The sequence below is a fragment of the Sphaerodactylus townsendi genome, linkage group LG01, assembly GCF_021028975.2.
Source record: "Sphaerodactylus townsendi isolate TG3544 linkage group LG01, MPM_Stown_v2.3, whole genome shotgun sequence".
In the NCBI taxonomy this organism is placed as follows: domain Eukaryota; kingdom Metazoa; phylum Chordata; class Lepidosauria; order Squamata; family Sphaerodactylidae; genus Sphaerodactylus; species Sphaerodactylus townsendi.
In genome coordinates, this window is record NC_059425.1 from 136,782,580 (window position 1) to 136,802,924 (window position 20,345).

The 20,345-nt window shown below is 39.4% G+C and overlaps 1 protein-coding gene across 13 annotated transcripts in view; it reads left to right on the forward strand.

The window, feature by feature from the left end:
• Positions 1-20,345, forward strand: part of SNAP91 (synaptosome associated protein 91) — a 97,539-nt gene that overhangs the window by 70,847 nt on the left and 6,347 nt on the right. For 6 of the 13 annotated variants that reach the window (XM_048495104.1, XM_048495143.1, XM_048495171.1 and 3 more), the window contains 13 exons: positions 1,752-1,766; positions 1,933-2,094; positions 9,024-9,131; positions 9,642-9,929; positions 10,148-10,228; positions 10,409-10,480; positions 12,143-12,226; positions 13,710-13,793; positions 14,549-14,692; positions 17,071-17,217; positions 17,967-17,994; positions 18,320-18,428; positions 20,230-20,310. In XM_048495104.1, the coding sequence (XP_048351061.1) occupies positions 1,752-1,766; positions 1,933-2,094; positions 9,024-9,131; positions 9,642-9,929; positions 10,148-10,228; positions 10,409-10,480; positions 12,143-12,226; positions 13,710-13,793; positions 14,549-14,692; positions 17,071-17,217; positions 17,967-17,994; positions 18,320-18,428; positions 20,230-20,310 (1,403 nt within the window). The remainder of the gene's footprint in view (positions 1-1,751; positions 1,767-1,932; positions 2,095-9,023; positions 9,132-9,641; positions 9,930-10,147; positions 10,229-10,408; positions 10,481-12,142; positions 12,227-13,709; positions 13,794-14,548; positions 14,693-17,070; positions 17,218-17,966; positions 17,995-18,319; positions 18,429-20,229; positions 20,311-20,345) is intronic. The other 7 variants (XM_048495153.1, XM_048495186.1, XM_048495161.1 and 4 more) reach the window with 4 other exon arrangements.

The window sequence follows — 20,345 nt, forward strand, 5'->3', positions numbered from 1 at the left end:
ATACACTGAATAGTTGCATACATGTAGGGGGAATGTTTTCACTAACTACTGGTCATGGCACAAGCATGCAAAGCAATAGATGCTATAATACATAGACATCCACATTCCATGTGATCTCCCAAACTTCCTTTCAAGCTAGTTGTTGGAGGTTTTCTGTCTGAACAGAATATAACTGGAGGAACTTGTAAGCTGGAATAGGCATTATTAACTCTCAGCTGTGTAAGTAGTCTTTGAAGTCACAACAACCTACTTAATATTATCATAGTTGTTGGTAGTGGTACTATTTATTTAGTACCAATTATTTAGCATACATGTTGATTTTTAGACTCCCAAGAAGCTTAAAACTGCCTAACCCATTGAAATGGTATCCTGTTATGCATTATGGTTTGATTAGTACATGCCAAGTAATAACATTTTGCAGTCCTACAGTTAAAAAGATATAAACCTGCACATAATGTACTTGTGTAGGTAACTCTTTAACAAGAGGAAAAACTCAGTTTTTTTTAGAAATGAAATTGACTGCATGTTTTGGTCTAGACAGTCTGTCATGTTTGAGTCTAGAAGCACCTGTCATTGGGATTCATAATCATGGAGCAAAACAGTTGGTTCAATGGCTTGGCTAACTGTATGTAGCTGCAATACAGTAAATACTTTGCTCTAGAGAAATAACTGTATGTCTGTAAGGTGAGCACAAACAATCAGCTTGTCATATGTGTGTCACTTGCTGCAAATAAATTTGGCAATTCACCGAGATACAAGTAAAGTAGCAGTTAAAAAAAACCTTCTTAGTTGCAATGATATGTATTTATTTGCAGTGTTCTTCATATATGAAAAAATTAGCTAAAAATAACTGTAAATGTTCTTGTAAAATATGTGACTGCTTAGCCTATGTGTGAATTTGTGGAAACGAGGCAACTATCTTGGATAATCTAATTTGCTCACATTCCAAAGGGTTTCTCTTCAGATATATCTAGATCACTTGTCTAAAATATTCGTGAAGGCTGCGCAAACTTATAATATGAACCAGACAAAAATCCATTTGCTTCAATAGTATTTAAAGGGCTCTTATATGGACTGATGACTCCTTTTCATTCAGTGATGATGCCAATTTAGAAATGAACTGTATCAAAGCTGTTAACATTGTGCATCTAAACAGGGGGCATATTCTTTTTCCAGCTGTTGAATCCTGTGCTGTGTATGAATGATGGTTTAAAGACATTTATTGGTGATGTCTTTTATTAGAAGAACATGAAAACTATTCTCAGTGCTCTTAACAAAGTTGCACTTGTCACAATAAGTGTGTCAATGTATTGAAAATTTAAAAAAAACTGTGATGCCAACTGGGTTAGGAATTATTATTTGCGATGTTACTTTGTGTTTCTTTGAGTGTATAATGACAGGAAGCAGCAGTGTCTTAAAACATGAAAAGGCATATAAACTAGGAAATGTATAAAATGAACTTTACTCTTTAAAGGTGAATGTGCTTAAGTTAAATTTTGTAGTGATAGAAGTCTCAAGCACTTAAGAAGTCTTTGTTTTTAGGAGCTTTGGAAAAGGAAAGCAGACTGCATCATGTAAAACCATATGCAAGGTACCTGTGGCATGTCTGGATTTAGAGCAGCATCCCGTTGACTGAAACTAGCTCCCCTTGGCAGAGAATGACTTCTGGATAGCATGCATGTTGACTCTGGCAGTTCTGTTTAACTTTCTTGTTTCTTTACATTGCTATCTTCTAATGGACAATGTTGCAGACCTTTTGGGAGAGGGTGAGTAATGCTTAATTTCTAAATCAGTTCTCTGATTTGAGAATTGTTAATATTTAACTAGCCTAGTCTTTCTGCTCTTTTTGGCAATTCAGTGTTAGCTGGTATTTTTCCTCTTTCCTCTTCTGCTCACTGTTTCCATTTGATCTTCATATATGGGCACATGCAGACAGTTTGGCTGCGCTTTCCAGTGTTCCCTCTGAGCCACAGATCTCAGACCCATTTGCACCAGAACCCACTCCTTCCACTACTGCTGCAACTACTGAAATAGCCTCTGCTTCTGCTACAACTACAGCTGTTGCTGCTGCTTCTGAAGTGGATCTCTTTGGAGGTTAGTTTGCCTGTTTGGCATTTGTTTCTAGTTTCGACACTCACCAACAGGGGGAGAGAAAGAGCACTCTTGGGACCCTTTAACTTCAGTAGCTTTGCTAGGCAGCTGGAAAAAGGTGGTGCTCATGGTTAACTATTAGCTTCAATGAAGGCCAATGGACCAGTTTAAATTTTCAAGAGTCATTCCTAGGAGGCAGTCTCCAGGAAAAGATTTTGCGTGACTTTCATTTTTCAGGTCTTCCTTTTGTGTACTATAAATTCTAATCTCCTCTGAAGCATTAGCTAGTAGGTTGAGGTTGCACTTGTATTAAAGCACTGCATATTCCCATGGGTGGAACTGTGCTCACAGAACTTACATTACTGTAGGGATTCAAAGTGTTACTACTTGCTTTTGAGTTGCCTTTGAGCTGGCATGCTCAAGGAGTTAATTAAAAATATATGTATCGTTGTGTGACAATCAATCTCTCCTGTGAGCTAGACTCTGTTTCCAGCTGGGTGATCTAGCTGGTTACATAAGGCAGCCTTCCAAGATGGTTGCATGGCAAGTACAGTTGGGCAATATTTTGAGCATTCAAGCTTAAAGTACAAGGCATTAGTAGAAAAATGTAGAAATGAACTATACTTGGGGAAAGTGCAATATACATATCTAATAAAATAATGATTGAAAAAGTGTTGAAATATCAAAATTTAAAATGATACAATTAGCATTAAAATCACCAAAACAGGAAAAAAGGCAGTCAAACAGCTGTTAACAAAGGTCCCACTAGCGAAGATTCAGCTACTGTCAGCTACAGCAATGCAATGCTCAAATGAGATTAGGGCTATGTCGGGAGGCCAGAGGAAGTTTGCAATCCTTTGCAGTCCTACTTGGTATTGTTAACGGAAACTACTGTTTATAATGTCTGCAAGACATTTTTTTTGTGCTGAGCAGAAAAAGCCACAGATGTCCAAATGAAAAAAAAGAGAGGGGACCAATTTTTCAATAGTAAAACCATTTAGTAAAACATCTTCTCTTCCCTCATGGCCTAGATCAGGGGTAGGGAACCTGCGGCTCTCCAGATGTTCAGGAACTACAATTCCCATCAGCCCAGTGTGGTGGCCCATGCTGGCGGGGGGCTAGAGTGGGAATTGTAGTTCCTGAACATCTGGAGAGCCGCAGGTTCCCTACCCCTGGCCTAGATCTAAATTGCGGCTCCACATAGCTGAAAAAGTTGAAATCTGTAACTGCATTCTCATTTAGTTTGATTCTAAAACAAAGCAACTGACTAGAAAAGGCTGAGAGCAGAACAAAACTGACAAAATTGATTAAGGTTATGAAAAAATAAACCGGCAGCTATATGCTATGAAGGCACCAAGTGGACTTTTCTGAGCCGGGAATCAAGTTGTCTAATCTCTGTAATTCAACCTTCCCTCTGAATTACACTGCTTTCAAAACTTCTAGTATGCCTTACTGTCTCTAGCAGTGAGTTTTGATCTGACTTGCTCAGACTTTCAACAGTTCAGCGTAGGTTAACATCATGTCACAATAAGGAGAGTGTGTTTTCAATTGAATGTTTATTTACAAAGCTTTCAGTATTGATTTCCACTTTTCTCAGCTATTAATTCTTTCCTTCCTACTTGTGTACACAGCTCACTTTTCCCCTAGTGCATGTAAAATGTGAGATATTTGTGGAATATGTTCCTCAAACTCCTAACAGAAAAGATAGAGAGCTGGAAATGTTGCAATCTACTTTTCTTTGCTTCTTCAGGAAAGGATTACTTCTTCCTCAGTGCGATAGTAGAGTTAAAATAGTGGCTCTTCACAGAAATCTGAAAAATAGAAATGTAGACTATGTGATGTACACGACAAGCTTGAATAATTTTCACAGTTCCATTTGAGAAATTGCTGTTCAGTGAAGAATTTTAGGAATTCTCGACAGAATTCTCAGCATTCTAACTAGCTTGTGACACCAAGATACTCTATTCAGATGTTATAAATAAGTTAGGCTAAAAGAACAGTCATGTTGCCAGAAAAGAATGATTGAAAAGGGAAGGCAGGTCTATAAAATTCTGTGTCCATAAGGTACAAAACAGTGAATAACTGGAAAATACAAAATAGGATTCCAAAGAGTGATTTCATAAACTGCAGCCCAGCATGCAAACTGTTAAATATCTGTTCGGTATAGTAATGCTTTGTATAGAGGACAGTAATTTATGCCAGTATTTTCTGTTGGCTTGATCACATGGTGACCCTTCCCACTGGATCCGGTAGTTGCCCAAATATGTTATTCAGATAGAGATATTCTTTTGTTTTGTATTGTCAGCTACCTTTACCTGAAAACATTGGTAATAATCTCATACATATTGCAAACTTTGAGTAGTATGTCACCTCAGGTGTATTTTTGGCAGCTTCCGCATGGAAGTCATTTTGTGTGAAGTGTCCTCATTGTTCAGGGAAAAAGAAATGTGCTTTTGGGGCACCTTGCTGAAGCTCTGCTTTAGAACTGTGGTGAAGATCTTGATTACCTGCTGTTGTCCATTTGAGCCACAACAGTTGCACTGATACTTTAATCCTTGCACGAAAGGTAAAAGCTGTAGCACTCCGGAAGGAACAGCTGATATCAATACTAGACTCTACTACAGGCCTGGTGCTGGCACAGCAGTAGCTGCCCCCAACAGTACTACAGTTGTCCCTTCCACATCGCAACCTTCCCAATGACAGTTTCAGTATATTGCGGGTCGGCATGAGAAAGTACAGTAAATGGGAATTTTAATGACATAACTATTTAATAAAATTAATGAACAGCTACACAGTTTTTTCCTAAAATTAAATTTCTAGTAAAAAAAATGCGGTCCAAAGCATGTTTATGGCAATTTCTCATGTGACATCTCACGGTGATCTCACAGTAATTTTTTGTCTCAAGTTTTATGCAGTTTTCCAGATCACAGGGGTGCTGCACCCCTGACCCCCACAATGTGGAAGGGACAACTGTAATTTGCTGCCTTGGGGCTTACAAGGCATTCTCCATTCCTGGGAAATTTGTTTGTACTGCATGGAGAAGTTAAATTAGCAGCAGTGAACATCTACAGTGAACATCTTATTCTGTTATGGAATTCTACAGTGAACATCTTATTCTGTTATGGAATTTCATTTCCAAAATACAGTGTTTATTAAAAGTGAGCTTTTCAGGAGCAACTCTTTTGTACACTTCATGTGGAGCATGCTACTGATTAAAAGATTGCTCAGGTAAGCAAGATTGTGTCCTATACCACAGGTATGAAATCATCCACGTTCAGAATCTTTCAGCCTAATATTGCATTTTTATCAAAAGGAAATTGTTTCTTAACTACCTGAGATCTGTTGTAATTGACCAGGTCTCACGTTGCTGGACAGCTGCCATGCAGTTTGCCGTAGTGTGTCCTCAAAAATTCAACTTCAGCACATCGAAAATTTGGCAGGCCTCATTTCCTGTTGCTCTTCTTTAGCTCTTCAATAGAGCTAAATGCAGTTTTATCTTGTTTTGTTCAGATGCATGTCAATATGAGCTTTTTAGAACAGCTGGCATCAACAATATTTTTGTGTTCAAAAAGGGCTTTTTCATGTTAAGAAATGTTACAACCTTGCAGTAACAGCATGCAAAGCTTTCTGTGCTGAAGAAATCACACCTGCAATATTTTTTTCCAGAGAGTGAGTATGTAACATCTGGAAAGTTGTCAGATTGCAGCCTCAAAAATATTTGGCATTTTTACAGCCCCACAGCCATGGCTATGCTCCATTTCCTTCTTGCCCCTCAAATCTGCTGGAGCAACAGAGTGGTATATTGCCACATAATAATGGATGATAAGTGATAATGCTGCAGCTGCTTATTCCTTCTCTGCTGATGGGTTGTTAACAAGACAGGAGGAGGGCTCTGCAGATTGCAGCCTGATAATTAGATTCTTTTCAGGCCCCTCCCTTTCTCCAGGAGTATCTCTCAACAGCTCTAAGTACAAATATTGACAGTGGTACTCCTGTGCTTCTCAGTGGTACAGTACAGGTTTGTAGGGAGCTTTAGCTGAAAAGTTCTCCAGCTAGTCAAGCAGGGTGTTGAGGAACAGCACAGAATGGCTTCTTGTATTGATCACAGAGTGATTGCACATGAAAAAGATGCCTTCTTTCCTTTTACTCCTTCAGCTTGTGTAGAAACCTTTTCTTTGAACATATTGTGTTTTGATCATAGGTTTCCTAGATAGGATGGAGGAAGAGTAATCACAATGCAATGCAATCATTTAAGGACTCCAAGGATAAGAATGTTGATAGTTATTTCAGAAACACTGCATAAAAATGCAAATGTTTAGAAACTACCCTTTCACTATCAGGCTTCCATTTCTTCTCTAATTTCCCTTACAGCTGTAAACCCAAATATTACTTATCCTGTTTTTAGCCTTCAGACCCATCACTTGTGAACATTAATTTGAAATTCTTCTTTACATATCCCAGACTTGGCAGTATTTTGAAGCATATGAAATAAGGAGAGTAGAGATCATTTCAGGGTCAAGTGGTAACCACTTCTTGAATGAGGTGTTTGTGTTCGTGTTCTTAAGGGTTAATTTTATGAGGAATTGTCTTTATTAAAAATAAGTATTTTCAGTTTTTGTTCTCTACATCAAGAGCATGTTGTCTGTGGGCTGTAGTAATCTCTTACTGTAAATTACATATGATGGACTATTCTTCTAGAAACTGGTGAACACTTCTATAAGCCAGTGAGTAGAGATACCTAAATCACTGGTATAAATTGACAGCAACTCCAAACTGGCATGAATTTGTAAACATGGGTTGACCTGTGATTTGAAAATATTATGCTACTTAAAGGCATTATACTTACTAAACTAGTTGGATCTTGTGACACACCTGTGAAACATCACAACATTAACTTAAGTTGACAAAAATAAAATAGGGCTTCTACCTTTAGTGGTTGAGTCAGTATTACACTTATTTGTGTCCAACATACCGGTATCTACCTGCAGATTTAAACTGCAGGTTTTTATGTTGGACCCAAACCAATATTAAGGTGACCACTAGAGGGAGCAAAGCATGTGAAAAACTGGGGGGGGGGGGGGGGAACCCTGAAGAAACAGAAACTCACTTGTTAGGAAAATAAGAATGCAGAAAACCCCTATATTTAGGAAATGTATCTTGCCTTGTTGTAATAGCACATTCTAACACAAAGCCAAATAACAGAACTGCTCTAAGGAAAATGACCTTTCTATCTGCTCCAAATAGAAATAGTCTAGAGCAGTGTTTCCATTCATTACACCAAAGTATGACTAAAATACTGTTTGATTTTATAGAATCATTGAGTTGGAAAAGACCACGGAGGCCATTCAGTCCAACCCCCTGCCATGCAGGAACACATAATCAGAGCACTCCAGAAAGATGGCCATCCAGCCTCTGTTTAAAAACCTCCAAAGAAGGAGAGTCCACCTCCATCCAAGGCAACGTATTCCACTGTCACGTCATGTCAAACAGCCCTTACCATCAGGAAGTTTTTCCTAACGTTTAGGTGGAATCTCTTTTCCTTTACCTTGAATCCATTGCTCCTTGTCTCTGGAGCAGCAGAAAACAAGCTTGCTCTGTCTAACATGACATCCCTTAAAATATTTAAACATGGCTATCATGTCAACCCTTAACCTTCTCTTCTTCAGACTAAACATCCCCAGCTCCCTAAGTCTCTCCTCATAAAACATGGGTCCCAGACCTTTTACCATTTTGGTCATCCTACTCTGGATATGCTCTGGCTTGTCAATATAATTCTTGAATTGTGGTGCCCAGAATCGTGGGCTTTTTATGTAAAAAGATTTACCATATTTAATTCTGGGGAAGTGCATTCTGCAAAAGTGATAATGCTTCTGGTGCATCTTACGACATACTGTGGTTTTCTTGGCTTCATTGTGCTGCTATAAATCAGCCTTGCACTAATTCTGGGTGATGCTTAAGGTCAGAGCATGGATGGTTTGTGACAGAGGTGTCCAACTCTGGCGCTTCAGATGTTCACGGACTACAATTCCCATCAGCCCCTGCTGGCATGGCCAATTGGACACCCCTGGTTTATGAGATAGTAATGTTTCTTCTTGTGAAAAGGCATCCTTGATGATCTATGCATTTGTGTTTTCTAGGGGTATGATTAGTATCTATTCCTGTCAGTCTTTTGAGGTGAGAGTGGTAAAAAGGAGAGGGAAAGGGATGTAAATAGTCTCAAACTTGGACAATGTAGCTGAAAGCAAAGAATTTGAAACAGTGCCGGATTTGTTTAAATTACTCCCTTATTTCTTGATAATATTTTCCTGATAAGCCATCGGGGAGCAGTCTGCTAACTGTTGGGATATGAACATAAACTTTTGGGATATGCAAAATATTTCAGTTGCAGGTATACATCTTGCCCTTCCAATAAGTCAGGAAGAACTATGGGTTGTTGAAATCCATTGCCACCACATAAGTATTAAATTTTAGGAAGTAACCAAAATCTGGAATTACTGTTAAGGTGTATAGGAGACAAGCTCACTGAACAGGAAACTTTAATGCTCTGATACTGGTTTAGTCTCCTTTTAGAGAATCTCTAGGGATTTTTTTTCTTCATTTTTTGAATGTTACATAAGCATGCTATCCAGAACCCTTATACAATGAACTACTTCTCACCATTTTCTGTTTTATATATATATGTATATATCTATGTTCTTGCCTGTAATATCAGGCTAAATGTGTAATCTCACCTTGGATAAACAGATTGTTTTAAGAAATTTTAGATCCCAGTTCTACTTTGAAATCTGTTGATATCTGCAAAACAAACCCACCCAGAACTCTGCCCTCCAATTTGTATAAGGGAATCTTGTATGCTTTTTAACCTGGTTCTTTTACTATATTTTCTTCTTTTTTATTCTTCTTAATTTTCTGTTCCTAAAACTGCACTCAAGATGCCTTTGCAGCTTCTCCTGGTGAAGCCCCGGCAGCACCTGAAGGGGCAGCGGCACCAGCTACCCCAACCCCTGTAGCCGCAGCTCTTGATGCATGTTCAGGAAATGGTGGGTTCCATCTCATTAGCTAGTCTGTCATTGTTGTGTTTGTTGTACTGTTAAAATGAAACTACATGGCAGTATGTCTGTCTCCTTATTAAAGTTCAAGTGGTAATGCTGCTTTGCCACTTTGCCAAGTGACATTTTTGTCAGGCACTATTTCCACTAACGGTTTTTTTTGGTACGTTTTGGTTTTTTGTTACTGGAAATTTGGAACCTGAGTTGAATGTTGCACATTCATTAGTTTGGCTTATACCAACAGTTCTCCAGTTGCTTTCCAGCCTCTTGTAACGATCAGGCTAAAACTTCAAAAGTATACGGCGATACTCCTCTTTTATTTTAGGAGAGACAAAAGGCTGGATTTATCCATTAGGAACCTGATGGAATGAGATTTGTGTGTGCGTGTGTTGCACCATGCTTGATTTGTATGTGTGGTTTTAATCCACAGTATGTGTGCTTCCTCCCAATTTCCTTCCCTACTGATCCTATGTATATATTCTGCCCTTTCCTTTTTACAAGACCCTTTTGCCCCATCCGAAGGCAGTGCAGAGGCTGCTCCTGAGCTGGACCTTTTTGCTATGAAGCCAACTGAGACCAGCGTTCCTGTAGTTACCCCTACAACTAGTGCAGCCACTCCAGTTCCCGCAACTACTCCTACTCCAGCTGCAGCTGCTGCTCCTGCAGCCACTGCTACAACTGCTGCCACTACTACCATTACCACTACTGCTACTACGTCTGCTACTACCACTACTACTACCACCACCACCACCTCTGCTGCTCCTCCTCCTGCTCTAGATATCTTTGGTGGTAATTGTTTTTAACTCTTTTTATTTTGTTCTTCAGTTAATTGATCTCAGATGTACAGCATATGCAAGCAGTCTTTTTGCATGTATACTGTATATGACAATTATTCTCTGAAGAATAAACATTCTCCAGACTGGAGCTGCAAAAATGTCTTGTTTTTCCAGAAATGAGTTAAAGGCATACATATGTGTGTGTGTGTGTGTATATATTCTTGATCTTAGATTTGTTTGAGTCTACACCTGCTGAAGCCCCTGCAGCACCTAAGCCAGATGCTACTGCTAGCATAGATCTGTTTGGTACAGGTAAAGAATAGTATTATAATTTTCCCTTTTTAATATCCTAAACTCCGTCCTCTTCTAATAGTTCTCCTCCCCATCCTACGCAGACCACCAATTTGGTTGGTTTTATGACTTGTAAATATATATTTTTCTCTCTTGAAACCTTCACTTTCTTTCTTCTGGTTTTTCATTTACTTCTGGAAGATGCTTTTTCCTCTCCACCAACTGGAGCTTCTCCTGTGCCTGAGAGTTCTGTCACTGGTGATCTGTTATCTGGTGAGTGCTTGTTCATTATGTAGACATCAATTTTAATTCTGCATATAGCAACATACTGAAATATACTTTTGAATTTGGTTGGAAAACAATAGATGCAGCAACAAAGCAGCAGGTCTGGGTCCTATCACTAATTATGAGGAAAGACCTTTTAGAAATCTATTGCTTGCTTCCTTAAGTTCAATGGCAGATTAAATTGATAAATTTTAGTACCTTGGTATTCTCTTAACCCTCACCCTATGGTTGACTCAGGCCAATTCATTCTATGCCTTCAGTACCATGGAAGATTCCAGGCATTTTTAATGAAATCCTTATGGATAAGTCCCTATCTACAGCCATGCATTCTTGTGTTGCTTTAAGCTTGCTTCTAGCCTACAAACACCTTTTCTGTTTAATAGAGGACAAAAGTGATCAGCCTTTTATTAGTACAAAGGTAACAATGGCCGTGCAGTAGTTTATAAAACTCAAAGCTGCCATTATAATAACACTTATGAGAGAACAAAGCCTCTTATTCTTATACCATTCCTTTAAAAAATCTCCAAGGTATCTTACAGCCAGTGAAATAAAAGGAATAGCCAATACATACATTGTTCTAGGGTCAGGTGGAGAAACTGTTCTTCCTGCCTGGATCCTAAATAGTCTTCAGATTTACATTTCTGCTATGTTGACGATTCCTACCTACCTTTCTCAACCAGGAAAAAAGGAAGAAAGATTGGGTGAATCATCTGGCTGAACTGGGAATTTGAACAAAATACTTTACTTACATCGTATTCGTTTGATGATATTTTGGAAAGGTCAAAAACCTCTATTTTGGGTGTGTTCCAGATAAGAATGGGCTTGTGTAGATTCCATGTTACTTCTGCCAATGCAGTACAGTAGTTATGGGGCTTCCATGGCAGGTGTCCCTGCATTTTCCGTGCCCCAGTTCCTTATGTTAGCTATTCCCCACAGTCCTACTGGGGAAGGGGCTTTGGGGGATTTTAAATCAATAATTAACATATCTTAGTTACACAATATTTTAAACAATTATCAGATTCTTTGAATCCTCAGGTTTCATTTTTTTAAAAGCAAGTTTCTCGGCCTTTTATTGCAGAGATATAAGGGGAAAGGCATGTTTTTCAATAAAAGAGCTAGAGATTTTGCTTCTTAAAGATGTACACTAAGAATTCAGAGAGTTGGATTGATTTTGTAACATTATAATGCTGTAGTAATATATTAATTGTTAATTTAAAAGCACCCAGCAGTGAGGATATAGAGATGGCTCAGGGACGCAGCAGGAGGAAGTGGTATAGAGAAAATGGTTCCAGGTGGGAGTGGGCCCAGTAAGATCAACACTATTCCATCAACATGGATGCCATCATGGCTATATGTGTAGTAAAGCAGGTTTGGAATACGGAGGACTGGGAGACACCTGAGAGGTACACAGTGTTGTGGGGAAGTAGGGAAGAGCCAGCATCCTGGGGCAGTGTGTAAATTAGCAGCATTTAAACCAGAATGCAAAAACCCTGAATGCTATGAGGGGAAATGTGAGGGCACTTGTGTTTGTATTCTGAAATACTGTGGTTATTGTACTGTTGAAGACCTGCTGTGGTAGCATGGATTTAAGATAGTTGGCTCTCATCATTCCTGATTTGCTGATACTAAATATTGTCATGCTTACTGCAGTGGATGCATTTGCAGCACCATCGCCCCTGCCCACTGCTTCACCAGCTAAAGTGGATTCTTCAGGTGTGATTGACCTGTTTGGTGGTGGGTATTGCTCCTTCTCACCATTACAGAATTTCCCTTTTCATTTCTGTTCCATTTACTACTACTTTCATGCTAGCAGTGTTTTGTTTTGGGGTTTTGGCAATGCTTTCTAACTACCTACATTTGAAAACTTTTTTTTAATTTGTTCATCATTATCTTTATTACGATTCCATGCATGAAAATTGCTTTCTTGCTCAAGTAACAGAATATTATTGTAGTTGTTGTTGTTGTTGTTGTTGTTCTCTTGTAGTGTATCATGAGAATGTGTTGTGGTGATGCGTTAAATTACGTTTTTGTTTCTCTTAACGAGCTGCCTAATAGCTCACAGTAGTTGGGAGGAAAGGGGTTTTAAATTATTTTAACATTGGAGGAGATGAAGTTGATGCCACTTCCATGGAATCCAGTATATAACGCATTAAATCTTTTAGGGACATTTCCTGTTTCTTTATGAACTGAATTTACGCTTGAACTATGACACAATATATGATATTCTTTCAATTATAATCTGTAAATAGATGCAAGATGTTGTCAAGTGTGAATTACAGACTATTTTATTGCTTTCTGCCTGAAACTGATATTCAAGCCAGGCTGCAATAATTGATAGAACAAGCAATCTGAAAACACACAAGACAACCTAAGATAAATACATTAGCAGCAGCACAGAAATGTTTTCAGGCATGAGAAAAATGTATATATAGCTGTTGGCACATTATTTGTATAAGGAAATATGTTCTTTGGAGGTGGCAGAATTTTAGACTTAATTAAACTGGTACAAATTTCACACTATTTGGCAATTCGCTCATAGTTCACTAAATGTTTCCTTCCAGAATATTAGTATGTACAATCTTCTGTAGGTTCTTCCACCTCTTCATCAGTTAGACCAAGGCTGTAGTTCTGTGAGGACGGATGAGCCTCCATCTTCAGACAGTTAACATTGGGAGCAATTTGCTCTGTGGTAATACAGAGGGAGCTTTCCAATTATGGCTGGAATGACTTGTAGTCATAGACCCTTGATTTCCATAGCAAGCATTAGTGATTGAGTGTGCAGCAATTCTTCATGGAGTTCATTTTAACTTTGAACCTCAGAAAATAGCTCTGGGTGACCGTTTGCCAAAGGCAGCCTTTCTGCTGTAGGATAAGCTGGTTTCTGTATTGCCTTGCCAAGGGATCAACATTTATAATTTCTGGTCAGATACAGAAACGTGGTAAACATTTTTTAAAACATTCTTTCAAAAACGTTAAAAGACATTTGACAGAACAATGCACTTATCAAGTAGTTACATGCTAAATTGCCTATGAGCTAGGTCACAGGAATCAAGGGTGGTTGTTGTGGACCTTTTCTTCTGAAAAGAAAATTGTATGCCTCCCTTGTTATATCACCTCTGGTCATGCCTCTCGTTTTATCCATTATTGTGTTTTATTCCAGTAATATATTAATTGCTAAATCCTTTTGCTTTTTTGCTGCCTCATTGAAAACACACAGATGCTTTTGGAAGTGGTGGTTCTGAACCCCAGCCTGCACCCCAAGCAGCCTCCAGCTCCTCTGCTTCTGCTGACTTGCTGGCTGGTAACGAACTATTACATACAGTTTTTAGCAGTGTGGTGGTCTAATTATTTTTTTTCTTAAAGTAGCTTTTCTGGAAAATTCTTGGTGGTTGGATCCAAAGGTCTCTTCTGCCACTGGAATGGCACTCATACTGGTGGAGGGGAGGGGTGTAATTTTTCGTGGATTTTCCTCCTCCCAGTGCAGCCCCTGACTTGGCTCCCCATGCTGTTCATAAGAGTCCCCTGACCCTTCAGAGCAAAACTTTGGAAGGATCAATGGGCTGCAGGATGAGGGAGAGGCAGGAAAGTCCCTGTTCTGTAAGCTTTGCTTTGTCCTTGCTAGTCTTTGGAGTTTCTAAAACAGTGCTTGCTGTACTAATAAAAGGATAAGTCAGTATAGCATGCTGAAATTTGTTTTGCCCCCCCCCCCTCCCCACACACACAACTGCAGTTCAAAATGTCCATTGAAATGTCTCTCCTTTCTGGGACATCTTCATGCTTTGTCCTTCAAAAAGCCAGGCCAAGAATGAGTGCTGGTCTGCCTCAAATGATGGAATGAGTGACACTATCCATTTGCTGAATTGGTGGGAGGGGGGAGAAGGTGGTAGTGGAGAGGTAACTTTGGCCACAAGACGTGGAATCAAGGAGGCACTTGTGCTTTCTCAAACTGCTGATGGTATTCTGACTTAGGGAACTATGTATGTATTTTGGTATATTTTCATATGCATGTGTTGACTTGAAGGCATAACTCACTCCTGCCTCTTTCACCTGTTAAAGGCTTTGGAGGTTCTCTTATCGCGCCGTCTCCATCACCTTCCCCTGTTACGCCAGCCCAGGCTAGTCTACTTCAGCCCAATTTTGAAGCAGCTTTTGGAGCAACTCCTTCCCCATCCCCTGCTGGCAGTTCATTTGATCCCTCAGGTGAGTTAAATCATTTCCAGACCACCACACCTTCCTCCATTTCTCTTACCAGCACTACCTGATAGGCAAAAGGCATTCTAGAATTCCTGGTATTTGTAAACACTTTTCTGCCTTGTGTTCCTCTGGAAAAAGTATATTTCTAGCACATTATTCTAATGGAAAATTATCTTCAGTAATGTTTCATTACGTATAAAATATAAATGCACAAACCTTCTCTTTGCATGAGCTTTATGCACGCTAGTTTAAAAGAAACTGCTAAATTCAGTGACTTTTTTTATATACAATACATGGACTTGTGGACCTTGCTGTTATTGCAAAGCCTTTCCTAAGCATGCATGGCACCAAAAGTTACAATCGAGTGCCAGGGTGACTTTTCACTTGCTGTTAAGCTTAACCTTTCATCACTGCTCTATCGTTTGTTTGTTATCTCTTTCATTCTATACTTCCATGCTGGGGCCTTGCTACAAATATGCAATTTGGGTGAGTTATGCAACGGAATAAATAAAAACCAAATAATTAGTACTGCTTTGCTTTTATTTTATCGCTTGCCAAAGCAAAGTGCAGCTGTGCTTGCTAACATTAGCATGCATGTCATATGTGTATTTACCTAGTGATATAGCTTTAACTTAGAAATTGCTGTCTAATTATAATTATGGATAGGCACCATCACATTGGGAGGTGAGGGTGGAATCTGCTTTCTTAAGGCGATGCCTGAGCTAGAAAAACCGAGTAACGTTTCAAGCCATCTTCCTAAGCCTATAACAGCTCTTGGGAGTAAATGCTAGAAATTGGAATACTTATTTGGGGAACTCATCTTGAGTCTTATCTTCTGAATCTTACCTTTCCTTTTTTTAGAACTATTTTTTCAACGGTATCTTTAAAATGTCAGTATTTATGAAAATTTTGGTATTGTATACAGCTGTTCTGGGGAGGTCTTAGCATTTGGAATCATCTTTGGCATTTTTACTGCCCAGTCTGGGGCTGAAGGGAGTTGTGTAGGCATTGAGGCCCTACGCTGACCTTAGTTGGTTTCCACACCAGCTTTGCCTCCTGGGATCCCAGCACCTAGGGCATGAACGTAACTGCATTGAGCCCAATGGCTTTTCAGCCGGGGGGAGGGGAGAGGGTTGTACATTGCCTCTCTGTACTGCCAAAAAGCCCTTTGGAGGCAGCAGGGCAGTGCTACAGTGGCATAGCTCCTGGCCATCCAGCCTTTTGGATTGGGCTGCCCATCTTGTTCAAACTTGGTCATTTTTCCAGAGAGAGGCAACCTTACTTGATCTCACAACCACCTATGTGGCTGACACCACTAATGTAGCCTATTACAGGAATAGACTGTAAAATTTCCCAGAAGAATGGCCCAGTTGTATGTCATCAAGCATGTTGCAAGATGCAGTTAGGTGAAGCCTGCAAGGCAGAAACTCTTGATACAGAGAAAATCCAGGGGGATGTATCACCACTTGCCTCTAAATTTCAAGTAGAATTGTTGCCCTATGATATCATAAAATTTACTCTTTCTCATGTCTTAGTGGATCCCCCACTTCTCCAGAATTGCCCCAAAAGTTTAGGGTCAGGCCTTCAGTGTTTAAATTGACCAGTTCTCACCTTTGCCTGTCCTGTCCTCACCAGACAAAGAAGTGGGCAACCAAAGTGCTGTGTTGTAGATCTGAAAATAATATTTGTGATTTCTGATATGTATATATCATCAAAAATCATGAATATTCTTTTCAAATCTGCAGCTCAGCATAATGACAACGCATTTCAATAAGTATCTGGTGTTAGTCTTTGTTTCCTCCATCTTAAGTGGCTGTTCGACTGATCAGGTGTGGTACTTCTGAATTCATGTATAAAATATCTGGATCAGTTGTGGATCTGGATCAGATCATGGTGAAGAATAGTGCACACTCCTGATCTTTCCAAGTGTTCCAATAGGTCCTGGTATAGACACAATACAGAGTAATGGCAAGAAGCCATGAGAAAATCCCTGTAAAATAGTAACGTGTGGATTAACCCTAAGCTTTTAAAATATCTGCACACACACATTTTCTTGATGCATTTCATAATGGCAGTTTGAGGAACAAAATATTTCATGGGATATACAGGATGTACAGTATCTTAAGACAGTATTTAAGGTAACATGCGTTTGTGACTGTTCAGGCACATGTCATGTTCAGCATTCATTAGAATAATTATTTTCTGAATTATTCTACATTCAGTGTGCTAGTGAAATAGCATGTCATCTTGTGATGTTGTTGTTGATGTCAGGTCTATGTCATTAAGATGCAGTGACTGTAGTTCAGATCTCACCTTTTGACTCTTAGGGATTTGTAGCATTAAGGCTGAGACCCTAAAATACAAATCTCCTTACATTTTTTCAGTGTTCGATGGCTTAGGTGACCTACTTATGCCAACCATGATGCCATCTGGTCAGTCTCTACCCACTTCAGGCACAGCCCCTGCTGCTTCAGCTGCAACCAAACCCCTTGGAGGCGATCTTGATTCTTCTCTTGCAAACTTAGTAGGAAGTAAGATATCAAAGCAGCTGGGTTTGAGAGTTATGTGTGTGTTCTTGTGATTTCATAACATATTCTGCTAGCTGGGGCTATAAGGGCTTTCCTCAGTATGTGTCTCTTCAACAGTTACTGCTGATGGCTGCATTTCTTTCCCTATGGGAAGATAATGTGATTAGATTTTCATTTATTCAGTGGCAGGAAATTCCTGTTTTCATCCTGAGCTTGACATTGAGACCCAGCATCTGGATATTGCTGAGTACAGCAAGTTGTAGTTTCCTTTGAAGAGAAATGTAATGTTGATTATCTGAAGAATACACAATAAACAGGGGAATTATTCTTGAAATAAATGTACGACCTCTTCTTGGAGAGGTCTTTGAGAAGAATGTGGCCCTATGGTTAAAGCTAGCCTGCTTTATCCTGTGATTAACAATGTAACAGCTCAGTGTAACAGTCCAAAGTACTCCCAATGATAGGCAATGTATGCAAGGACTGTGAAATGAGCACATATGTGATGCATCTTTGATCGTACAGTGTTGGGAACATTTCTAATGCAATCAGTTTTGCATCACTGTTAAGTGACTTCTTCAGTCTTTCAGCCAGAAAGGTCAGCTCACTCAGTGAGCTGAAAAGTAATTACATCAGGTTCTTGTAACAACAACTTATAATCAAAGGGTTATTGGTGGGGGCATGTTTGCATATGAAAATAATTGTCTCTGTCTTATTTTAGTACATTCACAAATCACTAATGTTCCCTTTTGCAGATCTTGGAATTGCTGGTACATCAAAGAAGTAAGTAGCTGGTGAAATCAAAACTCCAGACAATAATAGGCTTCTTAATATTGTATTCTTTGCTAATGTTAATAAGTTTTTTTAAACTTCATTTTTATTGCACTTTTCTCTTTAACTGTTACCCAAAATAGCTTACATCATCGCAGTAGTGCTATTAGTTCAGTATGGAGTATATTAGTTGGTTTCTTAAGAACTTTTGATTCCTTATAAATCATGCATTGACATTTTGAAGACATTTTTTTAAGAATGAGTCATTATAGTGGTCTGTCAGCAAAATGATTAACACAGAAACATTCCATGTCATTGTGGGGCTTTTCTGTCTCAGAGACCTTCAGTGGAATGCTGGAGAGAAAAAGTTAACAGGAGGAGCCAACTGGACACCAAAAGTAGCACCTGCCACGTGGTCAACTGGCGGTCCTCCAAGTGGTCCAATAGTACGTAATGTTTATGCAGAATTTATGCAGAAATAATTGAAGAGGGGAAATGTTTGCTATCACAAGATCTGGTATGTATTTTCACTCATATTAGCCAGATTAAGGAAACATATTCCATTCTAATGAATACAGGTGAAATAACACTGTTATTTAAACACGTGTAATTTTTCTTTAGTGCTGGAGTAACAGTAGGTTCATAGTTCATGTTTAGTGTAGCAATTTTGGCCTAATGAGAAGCTTCTCTCCTCAGCTAGCATCCAATCTACTGCCCCCTGTCTCCAGCTTTCCCCCTTCCCTCTGGCAGCTTCTGTACTGGACAGCTTTGGTTGAGCTGTGTGATGCCAACAAGGCTGGGCACAGTAGTATACTGAGGAACCCATAAGGACCCCTTCCTACACTATTTCCTCTTTCCTTACTGCTGGCAGCCCCTATAGCCTCAACTTTCCCTGCTTCCTTCTCTCCTTCTCAGCCCCTAATATTTTTTATCTGCCCATCCCATTTGTACCCTACCTTTCTCTATAATGAGAACCCAAAGCAGATTACATCATTCTCCCCTCTTCTATTTTATCCTCATAACAACCCTTTGGAATAGTCTGAGCATGTTTGACTGGGTCAAGGTTCCATAGAAGAGTGGAGAGTGAAACTTGAGTCTTCCCTAGTCTGAAACACACTACTACAGGACACTGGCTTTCATGGGATGTCTGCTGTTGAACAGTAGCAAGCAGCCAATCTTGGGTGTCATGCAAGTCAAGTGCTTTCTGATGCCCCCCCGCACCCCGAACAGCGCTGAAAAGGACACTGCTCTTCTCCCTACCTTTTACAGATGGAAACCAAGGTTTGAAGGCTGGCAATATGTCTGCATTGTGAGGGCATTTGTTTCTTAAAGCTACAGGTGCTGTTTCTATTATTTTAGGAAGTTTCAAACACACACACTCATCTATTTTTTATTTCAGATTTTTTTTCAAACCTGAGAGTTTTCTCAAGTTTGTACAAAGATTTGCCTTGCCTGTTCATGGCTCTAATCTCTGGTTAAGCATGCACAGATGAAGCCATGTTGAGAATCAGAGATATTGATTATGTATTGCAGCAATCATAAATGGAAGAAGCTGTGCTTATAATTTGTTTGATGAAGTAAGACTATTAGTGTAAGTTTCTCTGAGACATGTTCTCAGTAAGTTCCTTTTAATTCTGTCATCCTCAAACATGGTTCTGCTGAAACTAGTACACCCATGGTGGCTTCAATGCATATGCGCAGTTCTCTGTGCGCATAGGGATTGCCCCCATTTACTAAGCTTTAGGAACAGTTCCACAGAGTGGAAACACATACTGGAAGCTTTCTTATGAAACGAATGAGAAAGATTTTCATCTTGAAAAGCTTGGCGCAAATCTTGGTATGTTGCCATATTTTGGATTGTAACAGTTATATGGAAATTACTGCTCAAAGCAGTGAGTCTTATTTCAACATGAACATGTTGGAAGTCAGGCTGTGAGATGACATATATGATTAAGTATACAAATAACTAGTGGGGTTGAATACTTTTTCAGAAGTACTGTACAAATATGTCAAGCATTTTAGAACGTTTAACCAACTAAATGGATTTACAGTGAAAGAACATTTAACACAAGCAATTGTGTCAGCCATAACTTCAACAGGTAAAAAGGTAGCATAGGATTCTGCACAGAGTGCTGCCTGTTCCTTTAATGATCACTTTATCTTGAAGCAAGCTGTTTTTGTTTTTGTTGTGTTCTTGAATGCTTAATACTGTGTACATTCTCAGTTGTTTTTCTTATGATTTTCTAGGCAGGATCTGTGCCTCCAGCAGGTGCTGCCCCTCCTACATCAGGTGCCCCCCCTGCACAACCTGGAGCAGGATTTGGCATTGTGAGCAAAAATAATAAACTCTTCATAAGTATCTT